We start from the raw sequence: 24,242 nt of genomic DNA, 5'->3' as shown, positions 1-24,242 counted from the left end.
GGCAGCAGGATTCATATTGGAGCTTCTTCTGGTTCTTGGGACAGCTGATCATGCATGGAATCTCAAATGGCTCTCTGATTGCATAAAATAAGAAAATTGGTTTGAATCCCTATCAAGCAGTATGAGCAAATACAAACATTAATCTTCCTTTGATCCACTTAAAATGTGCTCAGCAGACATAGCACATTTTGAGCAGACAGCAAAATTAATGATGAAATGACAAGTCTTCCATGAAAATGCACTCAAAATATACTGTAGCTTACCTGTGACAGAGAATGGATTCCATCCACTGGAAGGTGAAAGCCCATCCCTATGGATTTGACAATTACCAGGATATTTGATAGATTTTCCCTGTTTTGCAAATTAAAAAAACAAAAACAACCAAGGACACACTTTTTACTTAAGAGACACATCAAAAGACAATGCATGTTTTATTTTTTTCAAAGTCACTTCAATACATGCCTATGAAAAAAACAAATGAAAAGTGTGTATTTAAATTTTTTTGTCGTTTCTCATAATCTACCGTATGAAAAATTGGAATAACACCAAGTACATAGCATTACCTGCTCAACACCTTTTGGATGATTTGCAGGTGATTGGAATTAAGCCACTGAACACCACCTACAATTAATACGGTCTGGTCTGTGTTCTCCAGGGGACGTGATCTGAAACCCAGAAAAGAAAAACATCACATGTTGCTTTAAACAGATGGCAAACATTTTAACTACATTGCTTTGCATTTCACTGAACTGTATCTGGCACCCTGATCAGAGGCCTGATGTAATTTTCAGCTATTTTTTAACCACACAGTATGATCTGTGCACCTTATGTTTTATTGTTTACTGACTTTAATTGTAAAACGTGTTAAACACATTTGTGAATAGAGCAATAATGCAAACAAGGGAGATACAGAGTTTGTGCAGTACCTCTGCAGCAGCTGTTCCAGTGCTTTTTCAAAAGTCGGTCTCTGGTTTGCATTCATCCAGAACTGGGGGTAATAGGAGTAACTGATAAATGTTTTCCCCTCATTGATATTGTGATAACATTTAACATCATGAGTCTTCTGCCATTCCTGAAGAGTCTTATTCACTCTTTCAATTAGATAATACATCATCCCTCTGTTAGTTGAGTCACCTATAAAAAGAATCTTCAGATGGAAAGGCATGATTTAGAAGTTGTACAACCCAGGAACCAAAAGCTAAGAAAAGAATACAGCTAGTTGGGAGGCTTTTAAATGCTTCTTATAATTTTCCAGAAATATCTTTGCGAACAGCCAGTACCCTGGCATCTCAATATTAAATTTGTCCTTTAGCAAAATCTGTGTGATTTGATTATTAAAAAGCTGAATTAAGTATATTAAATACAAAAAGTACAGGTTACAGATGGCTATAGCTGCAAAATTAGCCCTGCATCTTTCATCCTTGGTGATAATTTCTTTTGCTTAAGTTTATATTTACTTCTAATTGCTAGTACACAATTGCTCTCATGATTGCTTGCAGTTTCCTGATTTTCTTCCCTACAGTTTTTCATGTGGTTTGCTCCTGCACAGTGAGAATTGGTCTTCTATAAATGGCATTCATTAGAATTTGCACCAAACCAGCACACACACACCCCCACACCCCATGAAGGATGCAGCTGCTGCCTTGTTTGTAAAGAGATGTTCTTTCTGCAGGTTCAAAGGGGAAAGAAAAGGGAGTTATTTGGGTGGAGGATAATCTCAATAGAGTCCTGTCATGTGTGATGTGACCACCAGAAAGCATCATGGCCTGAACGGAGTTAGAAATCCTGCCAGGATGACAGAAGTATGTTAAGTATAGCAGTCTCTGCTATACCCTAAACTTGAAAATGAATAAAGTCAAATTTGCGTTTGCTCCTACTCATTCTGTAGATTCTCTGAAAAAACAAACACCTCTGTATGGGGAGACCAGAGAACCTAAAGTGTTGTGGTAATTTTTTTTAATGCTATTGCCCTATTTTGAGTGGATAGGACTAGCATTTCCTTCTGATGAAGTAAGAAATAGAACACAAGCCCAAAGAGTAGGAGAACCAGGTTCACCGTGGTTTGCCAATGAAACTGTGTGCAGAATCAATTACCCCAATCAGCTCAGCCAGAAATCCACAATGAGGAGCAAACATGTAAAACTGGGATTAAGAAACCCCACAGAGCCATCACACAGTAATAGCCCTGTTCTCTGCACAGAAGTACTCAGCTCTGGCACTCAGATAGTTGGCATCCTGCAAGTTGGGATTTTGTTGTTTCATTTCTTAATTTGATTTGGAGTTTGATGTTTTACCACTTCCACCTTGAGTATATGATTATGCAAATAAAATTGAGACTACACAGGATACCATGTTTAAGGATATATTTCCAAAGTTTTTTTCAGAGATTTTATGGGGTACTCATCTAACACATCTATTTATCTATTCCCTTCAGGAATGTCACAGTTTTGAAAACTGATTCCACTTCCCACTATTAACCTATTGTGATTAAAAATAAGGAACAACAGTGTACCAATGATACTTCCTACAGAAGAGAAGGAATTTCAGATGAGCCTACCCTCATCTGATGTTAGGGCCAAGAATGGGCAGGACAATGCCTTCAACTTCCCATGCCGTGCCCATTTGTGGGCTGCAGAGAAGCCCTTGATAAATTATGTGTGGTAGCAAACAAATTAAAACTAGCACTGAGCTCATAGAGGCTCTTTTAAGTCCTGTCCTGGACCTCTCAAAGCCTCTTCATAGAGGAAATTCTTAAACAGCTGCTGTTCACGTTTATATTGCACAAGCATTTCTCTCACACACAAGGGGATCTCCAGCTTTTCACATCGTGTCAGAAGAAACATCTTTAAATCAAGCACAACATGACTCACAGAAGTCAAGGATCCCTGGAACCATGGAAGTACTGGTTGGATATCCTCTTTCCCTCTCTGACAGACACATACATGCATAAAATTATTTACAATTAGAAAGACAGTCCATGCTTAAAATATGTCCTAATTCTAAAGTAGGTTAACTTGAGGTTTTAAGCAACAATTCTTTTAGGTTGCAAAATCTCTTGATTCTCCAGCCTGTCTATATCCATGACAATTTAATCTCCATTTCATAAGCCCATCACTGGAGTATCTTGATGCATATCTATTTAAACAGTAGTTCTCAGATATTTGCAGGCAAGGACATCATGAGCTTGTAATGTGGGTGAGAACATTTCTGTAAAAACCCAACACATCATTAGCAGAATAACAAACAGGCCCTACCAAGTTACTACATACAGCAGTTGGTAGAACATACAAGACTGTTTTCCTTCTACTTCTAGTGTCATTTGACAGCATTTTGTTATCACAGCACATGGGAATTGCAAAGAAGCATATTCAGCTATTAATTACACAAAATTGTTAGACGGGGCGTTTTTACGTCATTGTAGTGTGACTAGAATTCTCATCACTGTTTTCTCCTAACCATATCTGATCTAATCTCACCTACTACTGATTTAAAATAGCAGGACAACTTCCATGGGGAAAAAAAAAAAAAAAGAAGAAAAGAACCATGGGCAGTGTCAATGAACAGGATGCACAGATGTCTTTTTTGCCAACACTGTGCATTCACTAGCCTGTGAGGTGTGAAGAGTCATGCCAAACATTTCCTAAGACTCAAAAACTTCAGAGAACCAAAGATTAAGATCTCTTTCCCTTTTTTTTTTTTTTTTTTTTTGTTATGTCAAAATTGGAGCAAAACACATACACACATCCCAATCCACACTATTACATGATTTAGCATTTTAGGGCTTTGCAATTTTCTTATACCTACATAGGTACAAACAATGGCCCCATGAATGAATTTTGAAGTGCCCTGACTACCTTTCTGGCCAGGTCTGTAGATGGAAGGGCACTATGTGCAGTCATTTAGGAAACCCCTAGCAGAAGAAAAAAGTTAGTTATGATCATGTCTTAAAGGGGCAGCTCTTGTCTGGAAATGTCGTGATGCTGGGCACCATATGAAAATATCAGGTGAGCTACAGCATATTACTATTGCTGTTGTCCTGGTGTTCTGAGAATGTGAAATAGGTGACAGGAGTCAGAGCAGATTCCTTTAGAGCAGTTAGTGTAACTAGATGAAACGACAACTGTTAAGGCCCTGACATACTTCTTCAAATACCATCACAAGACTGATGAGACTGCACTCAGCCGATTTCCAAATCACGAATGAGAAAGACAGCAATATCACACTGGGTAAGAATACAGGTTGTACCACTAGGGAAATTAACACAGACTTTTAGAAACAGGTCTGCTAAGAGAATAGTCAAGGCCTGCTGCAAGTGGGAAAGAAAGAAACGAGCCAAAATGGACTTGTAGTTGTACAGAAAGACAGATCAAAAGGGTAGGTCGTCCTGAAAGATGTCAGTCAATTACAGTAACCAGATTAGCTTACAGTCATTAAGTCTTTGATTGTTCAAGTAGGTATGAGCCATATCAGGACTGTATCACTGGCATCAGGTAAATTTGTTTAACTGTCTTCCACAGTGAAATCACAATTTTTTTGAAAGGTATGAAAACTAGGACTGCAGTAAGTGAAACCTACGGTCCCTACCCTCCAGCTCTGAGATAGAGCTCTGAAGTCTACAGTCATCCTCTGGAGACTGTGTGCTGGGATTTTGAAGGGAATGCTCTTTCATAAGTCTAAATAAGATCTCAGATAGAAAGATAGATGTGGATTTCTTGTAATTTGATGCACCCCGGGCTGGTGGATGCTTAGCACATCACCAGCACATCTGCATACACACTGCATCCATTCATTAAGATTTGGTCTGCATCCAACAATCTGCTTCTAACCATTGGTTCAACCATGATGTGAGATGTGTAAATCCTGGAAAAAAAAAAAACACCCCAAATTCTTCTTTTTATTCTTCTCAAAAGGAAAAAAAAAAAATCAGAGTGGACAAAGAGGAAATCTGTAGGTAATCCTACCCTCTTTTCAAACTGCCCTTTTTCAAAGCTGGCCAAATACATTTTGTTATGGTATGCAGGCCATCAGAAAGCATCTTTCAAAGTCCACCTTTTGCAAGTCAGCTTCATTTTTAGCAAATGCTTGGAGGACTCAAAGGCTACAATAAGTGGTGTTTAGCCTGAGGAAGAAAACCTATGTCCTTCAACTAACCCAAGACTTCTGATGAATTAAAATAATTTGTTATTGTAATTGAATGTATGGTAACTAAAACTACATTTATTTCTATACAGTTAGATGATCTCATTGTAGTTACACGTGCCATTTAGTATTCAATATGTTTTGAACAAAAGGCTCCAGGGATGATTCTGTATTTATCTCTATGATAATAATGAGGAACGTGATGGCTTAGGTGTGTAGAGTAAGCCATCTCTCTCTTTTTTTACAAGTCAGGCACAAGACTTAGTAATGTAGTGTTCAAGTTGATGGGGCAGTTGTCTGCAGAATGACTAAATGATCAAACATAAGGTTATCATTTTATCATACAAAGAACAACACTTCCACACAGACAGATGTTTTCACTGTCTTCTGTTTTCACTGTTGCAAATATTTTGTGTGAAAAATTCCATTATAGCTTAAAGGCTTTGAAAGATTGTGTAAGCATAGTGGAATTCACTTCTTAACCAGACCTATCATTAAAAATTAACCACACTTGGGAAATTTAAACACCTGTAGGTTCAAAACACTACTTAACTCTAAAATATTATTAAGAAATCATAAGTTAAAATTCCTATTTTAACAGCTGAATTTTAAGTACTTCAGCAAATATTGCCTTTTCATATTTCCTGTTCTTAATTACACATGACTCAATGGTATTTTATTATAAGACTAAACTCTGGTTAGTATTTCTCAATGATAAGCAAAATGTATATCCCTCCTGCTACTGAGACCAACTTTCTATATACTGCTAATTGGATAAATAATAACCTGTTAGAGCCCTTTTTTAAAAGTACAAAATCAAATTTGTACAAAAATCAAAGCATTATCTTAATACATTTGTATATGTCTAACAGTAAAAAGTCATTAATCACAGCTACAGAGAATTTTGTTGAGTCAACATAATACAGATATAATATTTTAATATGATGTTTAATATTTTATTATGATGAACAATTTATTTGATTCAATTAGGACATGTATATGGAGTTCCCTAAGAAAGACACAGCTAGCATCTCGTTACCTCTAAGTGGAAGAGAAAAAACACTGCTGACATTAAAAGTGGACTGAAAGAAAATCTACTCAGCCAGAACAACCTTAACCTCAGCACTCCAACATTTTCCTGTTTACTATGTATGAAATACAAACATATGACTGACTATTCTTGCTAACACACCATAAAGCAAAAAAAGGCCTCATTAAACTGTTTCTGTGCATGTACATATTTTCTCATGTCTCCATCAGCTTGAGTGTTATTGTTTTTCTACAGGTGGTCTTATGTTTTCATGAAACCAAATGTCCTGGTTTTGGGTGGGATAGAATTAATTTTCTTCCTGGTAGCTTGTACAGTGCTGTGGTTTGGATTCAGAATAAGAGTAATGTTGGTAACGCACTGAGGGTTTTGTTGTTGCTGGGCAGCACCTACACTGAGTGAGGGACCTTTCAGCTTCTCATTCTTCCCTGCCAGAGAGGAGGATGGCACAAGAAGCTGGGAATGGACACAGCCAGGACAGCTGACCCCAACTGACCAAAGGGATATTTCAAACCATATGGCATTATGCTAAACATTAAAACTGGGGGAAATTGGTTGGGGGACAGCAGCTGCGCTCTGGGATGGGTATCAGTCAGCGGGTGTTAAGAAATCACACTGTGCATTACTTTGCAAATTTATCATCATCATCATCATCATCATCATCATCATCATCATCATCATCATCATCTTGTTATTGTTATTGTTATTACTATTTCCCTTCCTCTTTCATTCTAATAAAACTGTCTTTTTCTGAACCCACAAGTTTTGTGTATTTTCTGATTGTCTGCCTTATCCCTGTGGGCAAGTGAGTGAACGGCTGTGTGGTGTTCAGCTGCCTGACAAGTTAAACCAAAACACACAGAAACAACTCACTTCAAACAACTTTATATGCACACAAACTAAAATAGCAATTAATGATGATGTGAAATCAGTTGGAACTCATAGCCAGGGAAATGGATTTCGGTTACAGAGAAAGATTATAAAGCTCAGATGAGCTTTGGAAAACAAATCAATTTTAATATAAGAAATAAAAGCAGCCTGGAGTTAGAAATTAAATTAGAAAGCATTTTTGAAGGCTTAATTATGATGCAGGTGGGAAAGAAGTACACTGTTTGAATGACCATAAATACATGAATACAAGAAACTAGTAATCAAGATATATCTGCTGCCTTTTACCATTGTTCTATGAAACACGAGAAAAATAGAAATGTTGCACTTAAAGACACACTTGATGTTCCATATGCTGCATTTCAGTCAAAAAGACCATCCACTTTATATCTTAATTCATCACTTGCTGAACTGAACACAAGTCAGGAACACAGCATAGCACTGGTTAGTTGCATGTTTCCCTTCACATTCATTAAAAGTAGAAATATAAGTAGGCTTTTTTTCATCTTTTTTTTTCTCCCTTATAAAACTAATAGAGAAGCACATGGAAAGAGCCTCCAGATAACAAAGTTGAAATCTGACAATGGTATAGAGATTAACACCTCCTATTTAAATAAAAAGATGTAATCAAAGACTTATGCTGTTTGTCTTAGCATGATCACAGAATCATAGAATGGTTTGGGTTGGAAGGGACCTTAAAGATCATCTAGTTCCAACCCCCTGATATGTGCAGGGAACCTTCCAGTAGTCCAGGTTGCTCAGAACCCCATCCAGCCAGGATCTGAGGATGGCAAATTCACAGCTTCTCTGGACAACCTCTGCCAGAGCCTCACAATCCTTAGAGTAAAGAATTTCTTCCTGATATCTAAACCTACCCCTCTTTCAGCTCAAGGCCATTCCCCCTTGTCCTATCACTACATGCCCTTGTAAAAAGGTCCCTCCCAATCTCTCTACTAGATTCCTTTCAGATACTGGAAGGCTGCTCTAAAGTCTCTCCAGAGCCTTCTCTCCTCCAGACTAAACAGCCCCAACTCTCAGAGCCTGTCTTCATAGGAGAGGTGCCCCAGCCCAGTGATCCACTCATGGGCCCTCCTCTGGACTCATTCCGACAGTCTGCATTTTCCTTTTGCTGAAGACCCCAGAGCTGGACACAGGACTCCAGGCAGGGTCTCAGCAGAGCAGAGGGAGAAAATCACTTCCTTCATCCTGCTGCCCACACTGCTTCTGGTGCAGCCCAGGGCAGGGCTGGCTTTCTGTGCTGTGAGTGCACACTACCGCATCATGTTGAGTTTTTTGTCCACAAACACCCTCAAGTCTTCTCACCAGAGCTGCTTTCAGACCATGCTCTGTCCAGCCTGTATTTGTGATTGGGATTGCCCCGACACAGGAGCAGGACCTTGCACTTGGCCTCGTTGAACTTTGTAAGGTTCACAGAGGCCCACCTCTCAAGCCTGTCAAGGTCCCTCTGGCTGGCATCCCTTCTCTTCAGCAAGTCAGCTGTACCACACAGCTTGGTGCTGTCAGCAAACTTGCTGAGAGGGCACTCTATTCCTCTGTCCATGCCAACAGCAAAGATGTCCTGTGTAAGGAATTTTTATCTCCAGAGACCAAAGCTACACAAGCTGAACATTCAAAATCCCTGAATAAAGAGGCACACGGGTTAGTTGAGCCCATTTTGAGTGGACACCTGAATGGGTACTGTTGTTCTTAGCTAACTTCAACAAACGATGTAAATCAAACAGCATTCCAGATCACCTCACTGTCCTCATTTGGGTTACTGATTTTTGCCCTTTCATTTGGCACTCCTGATTTTTTTTGACATTTGCTTTTGTTTCCAGCATTGAAACCTTCTGCTTATTTTTTTATGGAAACTATGGTATCTTCAGTTTGAGATGTCAGTGATCTCAGTAGTACTTAGAGACAAGGTATATAATAAATCAAAACTAAAACCACAGTTGAGAAGATATAAATATTTATAGATAGTTATGAAAATTTCTTTTAAAATTAACATCTATTTGTTCACAACAATTCTATCTTCCTTCTGCTCAATAGCTCCTTTATAAAAGGTCCAGGTCTCTTAAACCTATAGAACACAGACAATGAGTCAGTGAGCAGATGAAAACAAACCTTTTTCTACTACATCTTTAGGGCAGTGTAAAGTAATTCCAAAGTTTGACTTATCAAAGGCAGAATCAGGAAGATTCTGCCCAGAAGGGAACCATTTTTATTCATCTGACTTTGGTAGGAAGAAAGCCTCTCTTAGCTCTTGACTTGTATTGACACAAAGGAGTGGATCCAGGCTCTACATTTATTCATTTGGTAAAAGAATCAAAAATGCTACTGCAAAATTTCAGACAAAACTAAAATCACTACAAGGTTATGACAAAAATAACATCTGAGAGAAAGAGATAGGAGAAATATACCAAAAGGGGAACATGCTTTAGAGTGATGACTTTAAAAGAATAAACCAATTCAATATACATCTGTGCAAAGGTAACAGAGGTAATTCAGCAGATTTCTATAGAGCAGCAAAGGTTATCACACAGTGTCAGGAGACTTCTGTAGAAGATGCAGAATGAGAAAAAAGTGCTATCAGTTACAGAGATTTTTCTCAATGTGTTAATGTGGCTCACTTAGGATCTGGCTATCATCTGACACTAGAATAGATCAGTGACCTCAGAGAGTTAGAATATAATGAAATTTGAATTAAGAAATTAAGCTTCACAGACACTCAATTCATTTACTTAATTTTAATAAACCCTTTACAAATACTGTCCTGTTTTTGACACTCATGAATATGAGTTGTCAGATTTGGGACATGGAAATATCAGCAAATCCTCTCAGCAACACCCTGGCAATCCACTTCCATAGTGGCATATTGTTCCTCTGCTGTCCTTCGATTGCCTGACCAAAGGGTGGTTGCTTGTCAAAGCAGCTTGATGTCCATGGAAATTAAAGACCAAAGCAAAGCAATTAAATTCTTGAATAATTTTTTCTTTGGTCAATCCAGCTCCTTTGTTTTGCACATAAGGAGCAAATTGAGCTTCTCCTCTGTCATAAAAAACAGTATTTTTTTAGAAAAATACTCTAGGAGTAACCCACAGCTCTATAGTAACAGAGAAAACCACAGGCAGAAATAAAGCAAAATGACAATAAAGGACCTTGTGCAGGGCAAGAAATTTATCAGAAATTAAGGAGAAAATAATTGAAAGACTACTGGGTTTGTATTTATCTATATGGAAGGGCTCTTGGATTTTATCAAAATGCCACCTTTAGTAACTATTTTCTTAGCTAGGCAATACACTTTAAAGAGCTTTATAACAATTAATTACTTACTTTCTGGATACTTGTATCCTCAGTAAGGTACCTGAGCCTCAGATCAGAGCTCTCTCTCAACAGTTTAACAGTCATAGCATGCTTATTAAGGAGACCTTGTATTTCCAAGCAATCACTTTAGAAGCTTCACTAAAAGAAAAGAATGTGCAAGAAGACTTGGTAAGATTAGTGTGCACAAGCAATGCCATGCATTAGGTATGCAGCAGAAGAAAACCAACTTGCATGTGAGACAAAACTGTGACAGCAATGCAAATATATCCTCCATTTTCTGCACCATAGGTCTTGAAACTCCAGTGGTGTGACCTAAGATCCTCTGTGAAACAGCAGCAGACAACTGTGCCTGCACATGAGGCTAAATTATGGACTAAGGTTGGTTTTCATCCCTGTGAACTTTTCACCCGAATATGTCTCTAGTTAAAAAGGGATTTTTGTCACATATCAATCTTAAAAACGTTTTGAAAGCTTCAGGACACCAAATACCCAGGTAAATAAGAATGAATTAGAATGTAGAGCCTGGTACATACCCTTCTGCCCTCCACGCAGCGTTGGAGCTCGGGCTTGGCCAGCACAGAGTGTCGGCAGCCGTGGGGCTGCCAGGTTATTGCTCTCCAGTCACAGGTCCTGTTGTCAGAGCAGCTCAGGCAAGGGACAATCCACTGCCCTGGAAAACAGCAACGAATGTCAGCACCTCCTCTGTATTCTTCTGAGTGGCTTTATTACACAGGAAGCAAGATGTTTTTGGATATTTTACTCATGTATGAGTAAAAAATCCTCATAAGGGAGTTTCCCCTAAATTAAATGCTCTCCAACCCTCTGAAGAGACTATTTCCTGTCACTGTGTATGCCCTCTTCATTTAGTTAGGGTGGGAGTCTTTTCCCTTCCCTGAAAGAGCTGCAAATGCTCAAATTTGACAGCCATTTGTGGGTTCATTTCTCACTTCATGTTGCCTTTCTTGTAGCAGCTTGTCCTTTCTCAACAGAAGGGATGTGAGAAAATGGGTGAGGAGGTTGAATGCAAAAAGAAAATATTCATATTCAGACATGTCTGAAGATTAATTCTCATCTAAAATGAAACATCTAAAGGTTGGATGTATGGTTGAGAGCAACTGATATAAAAATGAAGCAAGATTAAGACTTTCCTTCCAAAACACTAATTTTCTTTTAACTTGTGAGAATTCAGAGGACCGTCCCAGACTACACAAATACATTTCAGAAGATGACAGTGAAGTGAAATGAATAACATATGTGATTTATTAGAGCCTGATCTTATTTACAAAAATGATTTTGAAGATTAGGAGCACAAAGTGGTCAGTGGGTTTTAGTAATCCCTTATCTAAAGTTAAATGGTTTTGTTATTTTGATTTTCTAAAACTATTCCTTTGCAAAATCCTACTAGAAGCTTGCAGGATTTAATTTCTGAAGGAAGGCAGAAAATTTTTGAGTTGCCTTGGTATTGAAATGAACAAAAGAAACTATTTTTCTAGATCTTATAAGTACACAGTGCTGACAGCATCTCCCAGTGCCTGTGTAACTGCCAGCAAAACCTTCTTTTGTTCGTATTAAAGGCACACAGAAGCGTGCAGAGGCTAAGGTCCTTGTGTCAATGCTACTGCCTTTCTACCACAGATGGGTTTCTCACCACAGACAGCCCAGAAAACAGCCCCAAAATCAAATATTTGGAGATCAGACTGGGCTTAAGAGTCTGTTCCCACCACAACTACCAGGGAGCAGCTCAGCAGCCAGCTGTGTCTGATGGATTGCTGCTGCCACAGCAAAGAACCCAAGGCTGCCTTTTGACATTTCACCTGGCCAGGGACTGAGGGGAAGGCTCAGCAAAGAAACCCTGAAGGATTCCCATGGCCTTGGGAGAGTCAGCTGCTACCTCAGGAGCAAGAGAATTTCCAGGGAGGCAGCCTGTGCTTCCACTTAGGCAAAAGTCCAAGTGACTATGTTTTGGTAAGCACCAGGGTAAGTAATCTTAGCAGATAAAGAAGTCCTTCTAAATACAATCATCAAGAATTTTTTTGTATGGGAGCCCCCACAGGTACATCTAAGGGACAAATACATCCCACAGTGCCACAACCATGCAATACCAGTTTCTGTGTACCCTGCACAGCTGCCCCTATTCTGCCCTGTGCAGAACATACACCATCCTCCGATGCACTCGCTGATTTGGAGAAAATTATAGCAGGCTGAACCTAACCAAAGCCCTGGACACTGGCTTTGAGCACACTGTGGTTCAGTGAGCATAACCCAGCTTCCCCTGCTCCCATGGGCATGGGTGCCTCGTGGAGGCTGTGCTGGGCAAGCAGCCCAGTTCACAGCATGGACAGAGGAAGGAGGTACACTTGGAACCATGGTGGGAGGGTGCAAGCAGGAAGATAGATATACCCCATACTTCTTGCTCAGAAGAGTTTCAAACTTGCATTTTCTGCATCCTAATCACACAGCTGTTAGAGGAAATATTCCCCACTCAGTTAAGGACCATTTTAAAGTTCAAAATTCATTAGGACAGGAAAATAGCATGCTTGTAACCTGGTAATTTTTGTGTGAAAAGAGAGATCTGAACTTTGGTCCCTAAGAAAGATCCTATGTAGAATTTTTATCAAAGGGTTAAATAGAATCTTTATCTGAAGTTACAAAGTGGATAATCAGGTTCTGGAGCAGGAAGTTCTCTTCCAAATGAATCCCCTCCTCTGCTGGGACACTAGAAGCTGAATTTGGGCAATTTCTCTTACTGTAGCCTTCCTTCCAGTTCTGGCTGTTGGGAGTCCCTTACTCATGCTGACCCTCCCTTGGCTTTCCGGTCCCTTTCTCCCAGATGTGGTCTCCTGGCCACCACTGGGGCCAGGAATATTTTGACCCTCCAAGATTTCTTTTGCCACTTGTGGATCTTGCTGTTGGCTCCCACTTTGCATTCCATGACTGAATGGTCATTCCCAGCTTCACAGCAGTCTCATGAGGAAATCAAAAAGTGCCAGGTCTCCAATAACCCAGCAATAGGTGCCATGCCAACACTTTTTACTGCTTTGTATCTTTTGACTAATAGAGCAGGGACAGAATGGTTGGTTGGTTGGTTGGTTGGTTTGAAATCTGGACTCAGACCCTGCCACTACTGCAGAGGTCTTAATAAATAATCTGAGAGATGTTTCAGGTTGTGACCTGTATCTTAAAATTACATGAAAACTCAGTATTTTTTTCCTGATGTTGTAATTTTTCTTGCAACCCAAATATATAAAGGTTCTGGAAATGTCTAAAACATATATATCCCTCATCTTATGGAATTTTCCTTTAAATATCCCATACTTTTATGAACTGATTTGGTTTAAGGTAATAAACTAGAAAAGTAGAACTACATAAAATGAATATTGAGGAGCCAAAATATCTGAACAATAAAAAGTTTAAACTTTGGCAACTGAAAGTGATAAGTAACTTTTGAAAAGCTTCTTTTAAATAGTTTGGTTTATGTTTAATAGCTCCCTAGGTACATTAATGAAAAACATAGATCAATTTTTGGCATAGGCTAAAGGTTAGTGGCAAATGTAAAAAGATTTCAGAACACGGATACATGGAGATAAATTCATATTTTTAGGAAGCACTAGCATTTAATGCTAATAACCAGAATAATTCCTGGTTTTGTATTTACGTAGATTTTTTAATGATGCATGACAATTTGTGCATTTTAAATCCAACTTTTGAACTTTTCCTGATGTAATTTCCCAACAGTTGGTCATTGCATTCTTAACCTTCAAAAATAGGACAAAGATAAAATGAATCTCATAAAAAAGAAGACAACAGTAAAAAATTGCAAACAATATTAGTTTGGAAATTAGGCTTATTTTCTATAGCAATTTTAAGTTGCTGTTTCCTCACTTCTCTAAGTCAGCAGCACATAATGCAGCTTTCAGCACCATTTCAATCAGGCAGCATTTTGTGGTGCTTCAGGCAAAAGCATTAACACTGGCTCTGTCAGGCAAGGGCAAGTTTACCAACAGTTAAGTGAATGAGAGCAAGAGAAGCACACTGTTAGTTTCTTCACAAATTAAAAATTGGCATAATCAAACTTTATGAAAACCTGTAAGTAGGGGCCTTCCACAGGAAGAGTGAAAGCTGGATTTTGGCTCATTAGAGTAGTTATCAGTTGCGTACATAAATCTTCTGCTTAAGATATGAGATTAAACATTGCCAGTACTCCCTAAATCTGTTCTCATAAAATGGCATGAAAAGAAATATACTTTCAAAATAATTAGTTAGGATTGCTTACTTTCCATTTAAAAAATATTAGCCTAAAATTGGAAGTTTTAACTAATAACAGCTGTACACTTAGTTTGATAGTTTTGCTTTTTCTTTCAGCCTCTTTCATTTTTATTTCTTCTTTTACATTGTCATAGACACAATTAAACATATTTTGCATTCAAATTTAAAATCAAGGTTTTTCTATAGTGCCAAACAATCATCACTGTAAAGAGAAAATACTATTCTAGCTTGGTAATTCAAAATCTAAATATTTACCCTAGACTGATGTTAATTTGTTGATTTATGACTGCTTTACTTTTGTATTTGGTGTGCATTTGGTACCTTAAGATCTTCAAAGATCATCTTCTTTTCTCTGTGAATAGGCTATGGAAGCATTTTTCTTTTTGTTCTAGCTGTATTTATGAAAAAGACAAAAGTAAAAACTATCCTTAAAAGGACATGACTTTCTACAGAATAAATAGCCTTAGGCCTATGGTCTTATGCCCAAACTGAGATTTACTCCTTGTAACTTTAGGACACATTCATTTAGTTGGACATCAATTTATGTCTCTGCTGGACCCAAATCCAGACAGCTGCTGAATGCAGAGAGAGATCACACAGAATTATTTTAAACTGGATACAGTTGTAGGAAGAATGGAAAGTGGGATATAATTAAAACATATGTGTGACAGCAACAGAAAATTAGAAATGAATGTGTGATATCTTACACACCAGATTTTGTTATTGCTGCAAACCACATTTCTACTGACTGCAGTAACCTGATTCACCTGCAGGAACTTAGCACAACTTGGGTTTTCATGCTCTCTTTTAGTTCTCTTCCTCTCTTTCCTTCGAGAAGCAAAACACAGTTAATGTTTGCTGACTTCTGTATTATTGGTAATGCAACAATATGAACAAAGAGCTAATTTTGATATGATAGCCTGGTTCAAACGAGATGTGAATCAAAGGAGAACTTCTCAAAGAAAAAAGATTTTTTGATAGATAAATCAAAATTTCATTCCGTGATGTTAACACGAAGGAAAGACACTTCCTCTGTTGTATATTCCAATTTGCATTTATTGATTATAAGAGGGACAGAGAGAGAGAAAGAAATTGTATAAATTTGGTATAATTTTTTATATTTGGAAAGGTGTTGAGCTTCCTTTAAAGAACAGTGCCATGGTGACTAGGAGAGGCGGAAGCCCTTCTGTGTTTGGCTGGACCCTGAATTACTGTCTCTGCTCTACATCAAAGGATTAGAAATAAGTAATGAAATCCTGGTTGTACTGAACTATAAAGCAGCCTTGTAAATTTTACATTAATGTTAGAAGAAGGTTATATCTTTATCTCTGCTGCTCCACTTCAGCCTTTGTACATAGCTGAAGGACAGTGTACGACACTTCTGCAGAATTTTTCAGTTATCTTCTAAGGGGAAATGACATTGCTTGGCTTCTCTGAAAATTTAACTTATTTAAGAAATATTAGTGCTTTAGCAGGGAATTTGCCATTTGCCATTCTTCATTGCCAGGACTGCTGTATCACCTGGCTGCTACAAATTTGGAATGATTAGTTCAATTTGTCGTGCGTAGGTTAGTGCATGTCCATAGCAAAGAGTTAACATTGTTTCTAGTTTTTCTTTGATGAGGTGCATGATTTTATTTTCAGAAAAAAAGGGGGATAAAGTACAAACCTTTTATGTCTCCAGCTTCACAGGTCTTAAACACTGTCTGTGAAATTGCTGAGAGGTATTCATGAGAGAGAGGCTGCAAGCCACAGGACTCCTCTGGACGAATTTTGGAACCACAGTCCTGAAATAAATTGAATCTGTGAAAATGACAGCACTGTGCCCATCCACATCACCTTTAAATCCTCTTCAAGACTAAAAAAGTTATTTGGGGTAGTTTCACAATTAGTTCATCCTTAGCTCTTCAATATATAGTTTAATATGAAATTTAGAATCCTTTTTCATTTGGACAAAGGTTTTGCAATAAATTATCCCAATCCACAGTAAACATACAAGATACTACATTTGCTAAAGATATAAGAAAATTTATTAATGCAAACATAGATACTTTTCATGTAACATCACATTGTCTCTACATATTATATAATCTCTACCTATTTGCCCTCAGGAATTTTGTATGCCTATTTGTAGTCATATGGGATTAATTTCTGTGATGAAATGCCCCAAAATAGCTCCAGGAGATACAGGTTCTTAAAGAAAAAAAAAATAATTCTGTTTTCTAAAATGGTACTAAATTAATTTCATAACTGTTACATAGTATCATTTATTGTTGCCATGAAATTATGCTACATCTAGGATGCTGCGCCTAAATTACACCAATGAGCAAAAGACAATTAAATCCTAATAGAGTCAAGGTAGTGACAGTTTGTAGAATATGTGCCACTGCACACAGTAATATGAGCACATAGCAATATGAACACGTTAGAATTTTGTACATACTGGTGGTTCTTGATTATGCAATCAAAAGGCAAGATGAAATAGTTGTCTCACAATTATTTTGAGCTCATTGAAGTCCAGGGTGGTGAAAAAAAATTAAAAGAAAAAGATCTTCCCAGTGACTTCAGAGGTTTATGGTAGTATTTGTGCATAAATAAGCCACAAACCAGTGGTTATGTGTGGGTTGTCCTCTGCTTAATCTCTCTAAATAGGGAAAGCTGTTATGACAAAATGAATGGCACAGTATCTTCTAGTATTAAACTGTGTTTGGGAGTCTCTGGGTCTGGACACACTGTTCAGCTATTTAACAGTATAACTTCAACTAGCATTAACATCAGAAAGCTCCTACCTTGCAGTAAAACAAATTGCACAGGACTTCACAAGAGATACCCAAATTTCTGAATGTGCTTCCATTGCCCTCGACATAGTGCCATAAAATAGGAGGGATTTTCTTTTCATCCTGCCCAGGGTATGTGTTTAAGCGAACAAAATTTTATTTTAATCACATTTATTGGGCAATACCATTAAAAACAATTTTTTGTGGCTGGGTTTTTGCTAATTACAACCAACATGCAGGGAACTGTGTAACTGATTTCCTTTGACTTTGTTGTGTTTTCAAAGTAAAGGACACTGCTTGCATTTCATTTGTAAGACACATCTAAACTGTCATGTCATGAGAGATTGTGAATCCCTGAACAAGACCTATTTGTTTCATTTTTACCTTTGTAGGAGACCATCATTGACATATTTAATATATTATGTAAAATGAATCTGTGGCAGCTACAGATTTACTGCAGCTCCATAAATATACGGCACACTGAGGGTTTTTCTAAATGCATGTAGATTTTTATTAAGACATGACATCCTTCTTTCCTTGCCCAAAGATGAAACATCTTGTGATCTTAAGTATGTTTACAAAAGATACTCATGGCAAAGATGAGAGTCAGACATGTAAACTTAAATGATAGTTGTTGCTCTGTGTCTGTTCCTGCAAACCTTCATTCTTAGAAGGCAGACATAAAACGGCCCTTGTAATTTCTGGATTAGAATCAAAAGAAAAATTCCCTTGTATTACATACTTTAGTGCACATTTAGGACTGACTATAAGATCAGTGTGGCTTTTTGCTAGTAAACTTTCTTTTATCTTTATGGAAGATTTTCTGGACACTAGCAAATAAAAGAGGAATAAAGCTTTCTTCTGTACATCTACATAGCTTTTAACCAACATAGTAAAATCAAATAGTAAAATAAAAAAAATAATCATAACCAGTTTCAAAATTACACAGGTAGAGACAGAGAGAGAGATGAACAAAGCATTATAAAGCTGACCCACACTCATGCAGCTGATGCATGGGATGAATGTTGTATAGTGAAGACCACTGTGGATGCAGAAATGCTTCAGATTAAGGAATCTAACTTAACTATTAATGGATTTTTAATTGCTGTGCTACCTTTTTCACCACATCCACCTTAATGAAAAATGATTACTCTGAAACTGGAGCAAAAGGAAAGAAGGTAAGAAGTCCTTGACTTTCCTGGGAGAAGTCATACCATTAAGGATCTGTGTTCATTTTAACAGTTGGTGCTCCAGCAGTGACAAAGCACCGTAACAAAAATAAAGTTACTTTTAACATCTACACCTGCTGCTACCTATCAGCTCAAGAAGGCATTTTTAAATAGAAAGGAAGGCTTTTCAGTATTTTTATGGAATAATCCAACTCTGTTCATTCACAGCTAAAACTATAATTTTTGGTGGAAATAGATTTATGTTAATGAATTGAGTGCCTTGGAAACTCCCACCCAGAATGCCTGTATACAGGCTCTACAGCCAGCTACTCAGTAAAAGTCCTTCTTGCATTTATATGAAAACCCCTAATATCAATGGGAATGGTGGGCTCAATGCTCAAAATCAGGCAATTTCTGCTTCAGTACTCATTTCTGAAATTGTACCCAGCCCAAATCACTGAAGACTACCCCTACCATTCTAATAAAGGATCAGTGCATCAGAATGTTTTAAACTAAATAACAAGAATCATAACTAAGATCACATAAATTCATTTTAATGTTGCATACAACCAATATGTAGCCAAAATCCAGAACCCATGCATGGCTGAGAACTAGTGGATGAGATAAACCCCACTGGGTGTTCTTGGTAAGAAGGTGTGAGACCCCTCCACCTGTCAGCTCTGACCCTGCAGTCTCTGGGCCAGCATTGCCCATCAGCCTGGCATGTCACCCAGCCACCTTCTCCAGGCACTGCAGCACTGCCTCTTTTCATGGTGCTGCCAGGGCTGTCTCACTCCCTTTGGACTGCACTTTAGACATGGCAGAAAAAGCTTCATGTGAAAGAGCTAATTTAGAGCACTTTTCTGTTGGTCTTTGCAGGCTCACTGACTGAACTTTATTGGATCTGGTTCTATTTAGGCTGACCTGAGTTTCTCATGAAATCCTTTCATGTCTCTTTAGTTAATCTTTTTCTACTATTTTACACATAACTAAAACTGAATGAAAAGTGATTAAAAATGATGCTATGGAAGGACTTCTAATAGAATTAGTCAAAGAGTGAGCTCATGAAATAGGAAAACTATATCTCATTGCTAGGAAATAAATTGTAGGCAGATGGATTAGCTCCACTCTATCAACTATCTTAATATGGCAGGAATAAATGAAGGAACAGTTGGCATATTGTCCTCCATTCAACTGTCTCCCTCTGTCCAGCTGCATTATTCAGTGACAGATGAACCTCTAAAGATCCAGAGGTTCAGGCCAGTTCAGTTCAACACCCAAATTGACTAGATTGAACTAAAACTTGTGTGTGTGCAAAATAAGTCTAGAGAGCTGTCATAAGAGGAATTCTCCCAAGAATTTTCAGTTCTCTACTGCTGTTGGATGGTAAACAATGACTACAATTAGCCATCAAGCACTGTCTAGGACATACATAAAGACATTGTCTAATCAAAAGACAAACAAAGCCATTAAAGAGAGAATATAGGATTAATGGGATGAACTCATGTAATGTGTCCTTGTGCTGCAGCTAATTTTTAAAGCAAAGAAACTGTATTTCATATCACCACAGTATTTTTTTAAGGAACCTATTAAGTTCTATCTACAAATATAGGATAATAGTTCTCCAATGATCCCAAAGACTGTCACAAATAACACATTAAAAGACTATGAGATGTTCATTTACACACAGATCTGGAAGGGGCCATAAAAACACTTTAGAAAAGGAGTCTGTGCACTCCTGGGTGGAAAAATGTGGCGCACAGACATCAGTAGGAGATCAGGAATGATACAAAAAACTGAGATACTGGTCATGTTGTCAGGGCATCAGAGAACAGTTTGATATGTGGGTAATGTACAGCCATCAGCCTAAATTGCTTTTAAGCTCTTAATTGTGCTATTCATGTTGTTACTATGATTAATATTATTGTTTCTTAAGAATAGAAGCATACTAAATTGCATGATTTTTCTCATTCCAAAATTTCTGCATATAAAATTTCTTTGAGAATAATGAGTGTTCACAATCTTCAGTGACTGAAGGTTGTCATAACTACAGAGTACCTTTACTAACTGCTAAACAAATTTTGAAAATCCCTGTAGATGCCTTTCCACAAAGACTTAAAGCACTCACTGTTTATATGGACAAATAAATTTCATCCTGACACTACAGCAGATGCAGCGTATTCCTCTGCACTGAGAATGCTAACCTCAGAGAAAACTATGAAACTGTTTCATGAAAATATTACAAGTTTCATAACACTAGTTCAGCATCTTTTATGTGCATGGGGAATAGAAAAGAATCCTTTTAATCTATGAAGGATTTTGATTCAATTCCATTTTATATGCGCAACATCAGTTAGACCCTATCTGCCTTCCTGCTCCCAAACAGTTCAAAGTGCTGCATTTGTGAGCCACAGAACAAAATTATTCACTTGAGACCTAAAAAACACGACTCTTAATCTAGCAAAGTCTTGTGAATTATGATTCTGAACAGCTCAGAGATCCAGCAGAATTAGTTGAATCAAGACAACTGATTGTGAAATCCAACTCCATTAAGACTAGAATATCAGAAACTTAAATTTTGGAAAATATTTCAAAATGTACCTAATTATAATTACAGAGAGGTTGTTTGGGGTGTTTTTCAGTATTTGTAGCTAACATCTGCAGGGATTTTTCAAGTGCTTTCTTAGCGAACATGTTTTCCTCATGAAGCTAATTTTTCCCAAGAAAGAACAGTGATGATTTCCAGCTTGTATGGTTTATAAACAAAGTACACAAAGCAGGAAAGAAGAGGAATTAAAAGAATTTAGTATTTACTCCTCCCTAAGAAGGAAGATAAAACAGGAACAAGGAAGAATAGATAAAGAGAGGCATTTTGCTGTTTACGTTCTGGTGGTTTTTAGTTTAAAAAGTGATACGATAATGTTGACCTGGCCACTTTAAGAGCTGCATCAGTTTTCGATTTCTATTTTGTCCTCTTCTCTGCATCTATCTTTTCAAATGCAAGCTATGAATGTGAACTGACTTGAATTTTGCCAAGTCCACTATCTGAAAATGGCGAATAGCTTGAGAAAACCATGCGCTTTGACAGTGCAAAAAGTAAATGTTTTAAGTGATAGCCAAAGGAATTATTATGTATTTATGGTTCTCTCAATAAAGTGCTGAGGTGACCCTGAATTTTTTCCCTGGTAATTAGGTAAAAAATATTCAATACTAGCTGGGAAATCCTACAGCCTGGTAGCTTTTTTTAAGGCGCATTCATCTCTACCCTCCCATGCTCAGGGTATATGGCATTCACAGATCACACTGCAGAAAGATCAATGCTCTAACTGCAAGAAGCACTTGAGCTCTAGCCTTGTCCCTTTGATTTAGGCTATGACCTTTATATCACAGCCATGACAAACACAGCAGAACTTCTCAGACTGAAAAATTATCACTACAATCAGAAAGTATGAAAAGGGATGAGAGAAAGAATGAGCGAAAAGCATTACTGTTCCTTCATGATTTCTTAAGTTGAAATACTCTGACAATGAATGCAACACATTGAAAATGCATGTTAGCCTAGGACTTGGTCCAGTGAGCTATACATCTGCCAACACCACTGTTGAAGCTGCTTTTCACAGTAAGCAAGGCTTGCAGATATGAACTCAGTGTTTCAGGGTATACTGTAACAAAAGTACTTCTCATTTCCAGCACCAAATCCTTTAGATGGTGAAGTACATTTATTAAATTTTTTTATTTAGGGCCCAGGGCACACTAAGGTTAGGATTTGAAGGAGGGATTCAAGATGTTTGAGTCCAATTCACAACTCTGTCTCTTATTTTCTGTATCTTGGAGCTCCATCCAGCACTACTCACCCTTGTAACATATCGTCTCAAAACCCTCATTCAGTTACCACCATCCTCCTAAGTGCCTAATTTTCTTGAGCATAGACAAAGCCACCCACAACTCACAGAGATATGTAAGGTGGCCCCTTCAGCACTAACAGAGTTTGAAAAACCCTTTTCCCACAATGCTTGATCAAATAGGTGTTCTCAGGACATGTTACTGGGAGAGTGCAGAGCATAAAGCATGAATTGGTACTTCCCTAGCAGAACATTTTCCTGTGATGCAGAAAACACAGTTTTAGGTCTCCCTTTCAACTGATTGGCAGCAGAGATTTCAGTTCAAGCTCCCAAAATTTTCCCTCTAGTCAAGGGGATACAGTTACATATATTCTGTTAGATAGATTCTGGTCAGTTCTGTCTCAGGCTTTCACAAGGAAGCTGGTTGCATTTGCTTTAAACACACAATTAAATGCTGACTTGTAAAGAGCCTTGAACCTACTGTGTCCATAGGTGTGCATAAGGAACATAGCCTGAAACTGGATGGAGGGAGCACCATTAAGTCCCTGATAACTGCTGTGTGAGAAAGGACTGACTGAAGTAGGTTCTTAGATCCCTGAGAGATCATGTGGCAATTCAAGGTGGAGGACAGATTCTCCTGTAACCTAAGACTGGATGTATAACTCCCATAGAAAGGTAAATCTAAGATACTTTCCTTTCCATATCACTATCTATGATATCTGACTCCCTAATCACTTTGTTGGCATGTAGAGAATCTTCTCAAGATTTACAAACGGAACACTTCTATTTCAGGTTTAACAAAGGACTGTACCCAAACTTTTTGTGCATGTGTGTGTTTGTGTGTGTGTGCTTTCTTCCCCTCAGTTATATCTGATGTTCTACTAGAAAAAACATTAAACCTTTCTCTGCAAGCTTTATCTCACTAACCCTCCCTCCACAGTACATAATGAACCTAGTTACACTGCTTGGACATGTTCTGTTTCCCTAGACCTCAGGGTCCCTAAATCTCTCTCTGTCCCCAACTGATTGTCCTGGACTCTCCTCGACATTACCTGAACCTCAGAAAAGGAATGTAACATTGATTTTTTTCAGCAAAATATTAATCATGAATAGCAAGCCCGGTGACTGCCAAATAGGATGCGAAAGAATGGAACTCTGCAGGATCAGTTCAATAGGACCACTGGTTCTCTTTCTTTTGCTTCCTTTATGTGATTAAAAAAAAAAAAAAAATGGAGCATCAGTATTTCCATTCTTACTCTAATTTTTCTAAACTGAACTGTGAGTCAATTCCCTCTACTTTCCACATCAGACAACAATATTGCTGGTGAAAGGACCTACTCTTGCTCACTGGTGAGAGTGTTCCAAATGGTTTTTCTGCTCAAGCATGAACTGAAAAATATCACCCAACTATATATAGACAGTCAGGGGGACACAAGGCCCTCACACTTGGGCCTGGGGACATGTTTTCTGTGGAAGGCCATCTCATCCACTACTGCTTCTCATGTGAAGAAGAAAAGAGGCACATGAAATAGGTATGTGCTCATTGCAATGACCCCACTCTGGGCAGGGCTGATCACTACATCTTGAGCTTTCCCAGCAGCTCAGTGGGAGGCTGGTCATAGTGCCTGGCAATCTTGCAAGCAGCTGTCTTACCCTTCTTTATTTGGCTCTGTTTTTAAAGTGACCTTCCATAAAGAACCCATCTCTGATAAAAAATCAATCTCTGAGGCTTTTCTGGCCAAAGATCAGACCCTTCTCTTATTAAGACAGGCTGTTTGCTAAAGTT

At 38.1% G+C, this 24,242-nt stretch overlaps 1 protein-coding gene across 5 annotated transcripts in view; it reads right to left on the bottom strand.

The window, feature by feature from the left end:
* The window catches only part of CPED1 (cadherin like and PC-esterase domain containing 1), a 143,276-nt gene that overhangs the window by 8,375 nt on the left and 110,659 nt on the right, over positions 1-24,242 (bottom strand). For 4 of the 5 annotated variants that reach the window (XR_009486582.1, XM_059847179.1, XM_059847180.1 and 1 more), the window contains exons 17-21: positions 16,338-16,455; positions 10,936-11,072; positions 927-1,147; positions 564-665; positions 264-351 (exon numbers count right to left, since the gene is read on the bottom strand). Coding sequence is in view for 4 of the 5 variants with exons in the window: in XM_059847179.1 (XP_059703162.1) it covers positions 264-351; positions 564-665; positions 927-1,147; positions 10,936-11,072; positions 16,338-16,455 (666 nt within the window). In the remaining variant the exon portion in view is untranslated. Of the gene's footprint in view, positions 1-263; positions 352-563; positions 666-926; positions 1,148-10,411; positions 10,541-10,935; positions 11,073-16,337; positions 16,456-24,242 lie in introns of those variants that run through there. The other variant, XM_059847181.1, reaches the window with a different exon arrangement.

Source organism: Haemorhous mexicanus, chromosome 5 (genome assembly GCF_027477595.1).
Source record: "Haemorhous mexicanus isolate bHaeMex1 chromosome 5, bHaeMex1.pri, whole genome shotgun sequence".
Taxonomy (NCBI): domain Eukaryota; kingdom Metazoa; phylum Chordata; class Aves; order Passeriformes; family Fringillidae; genus Haemorhous; species Haemorhous mexicanus.
This window is presented reverse-complemented; position numbering and strand designations above follow the sequence as displayed.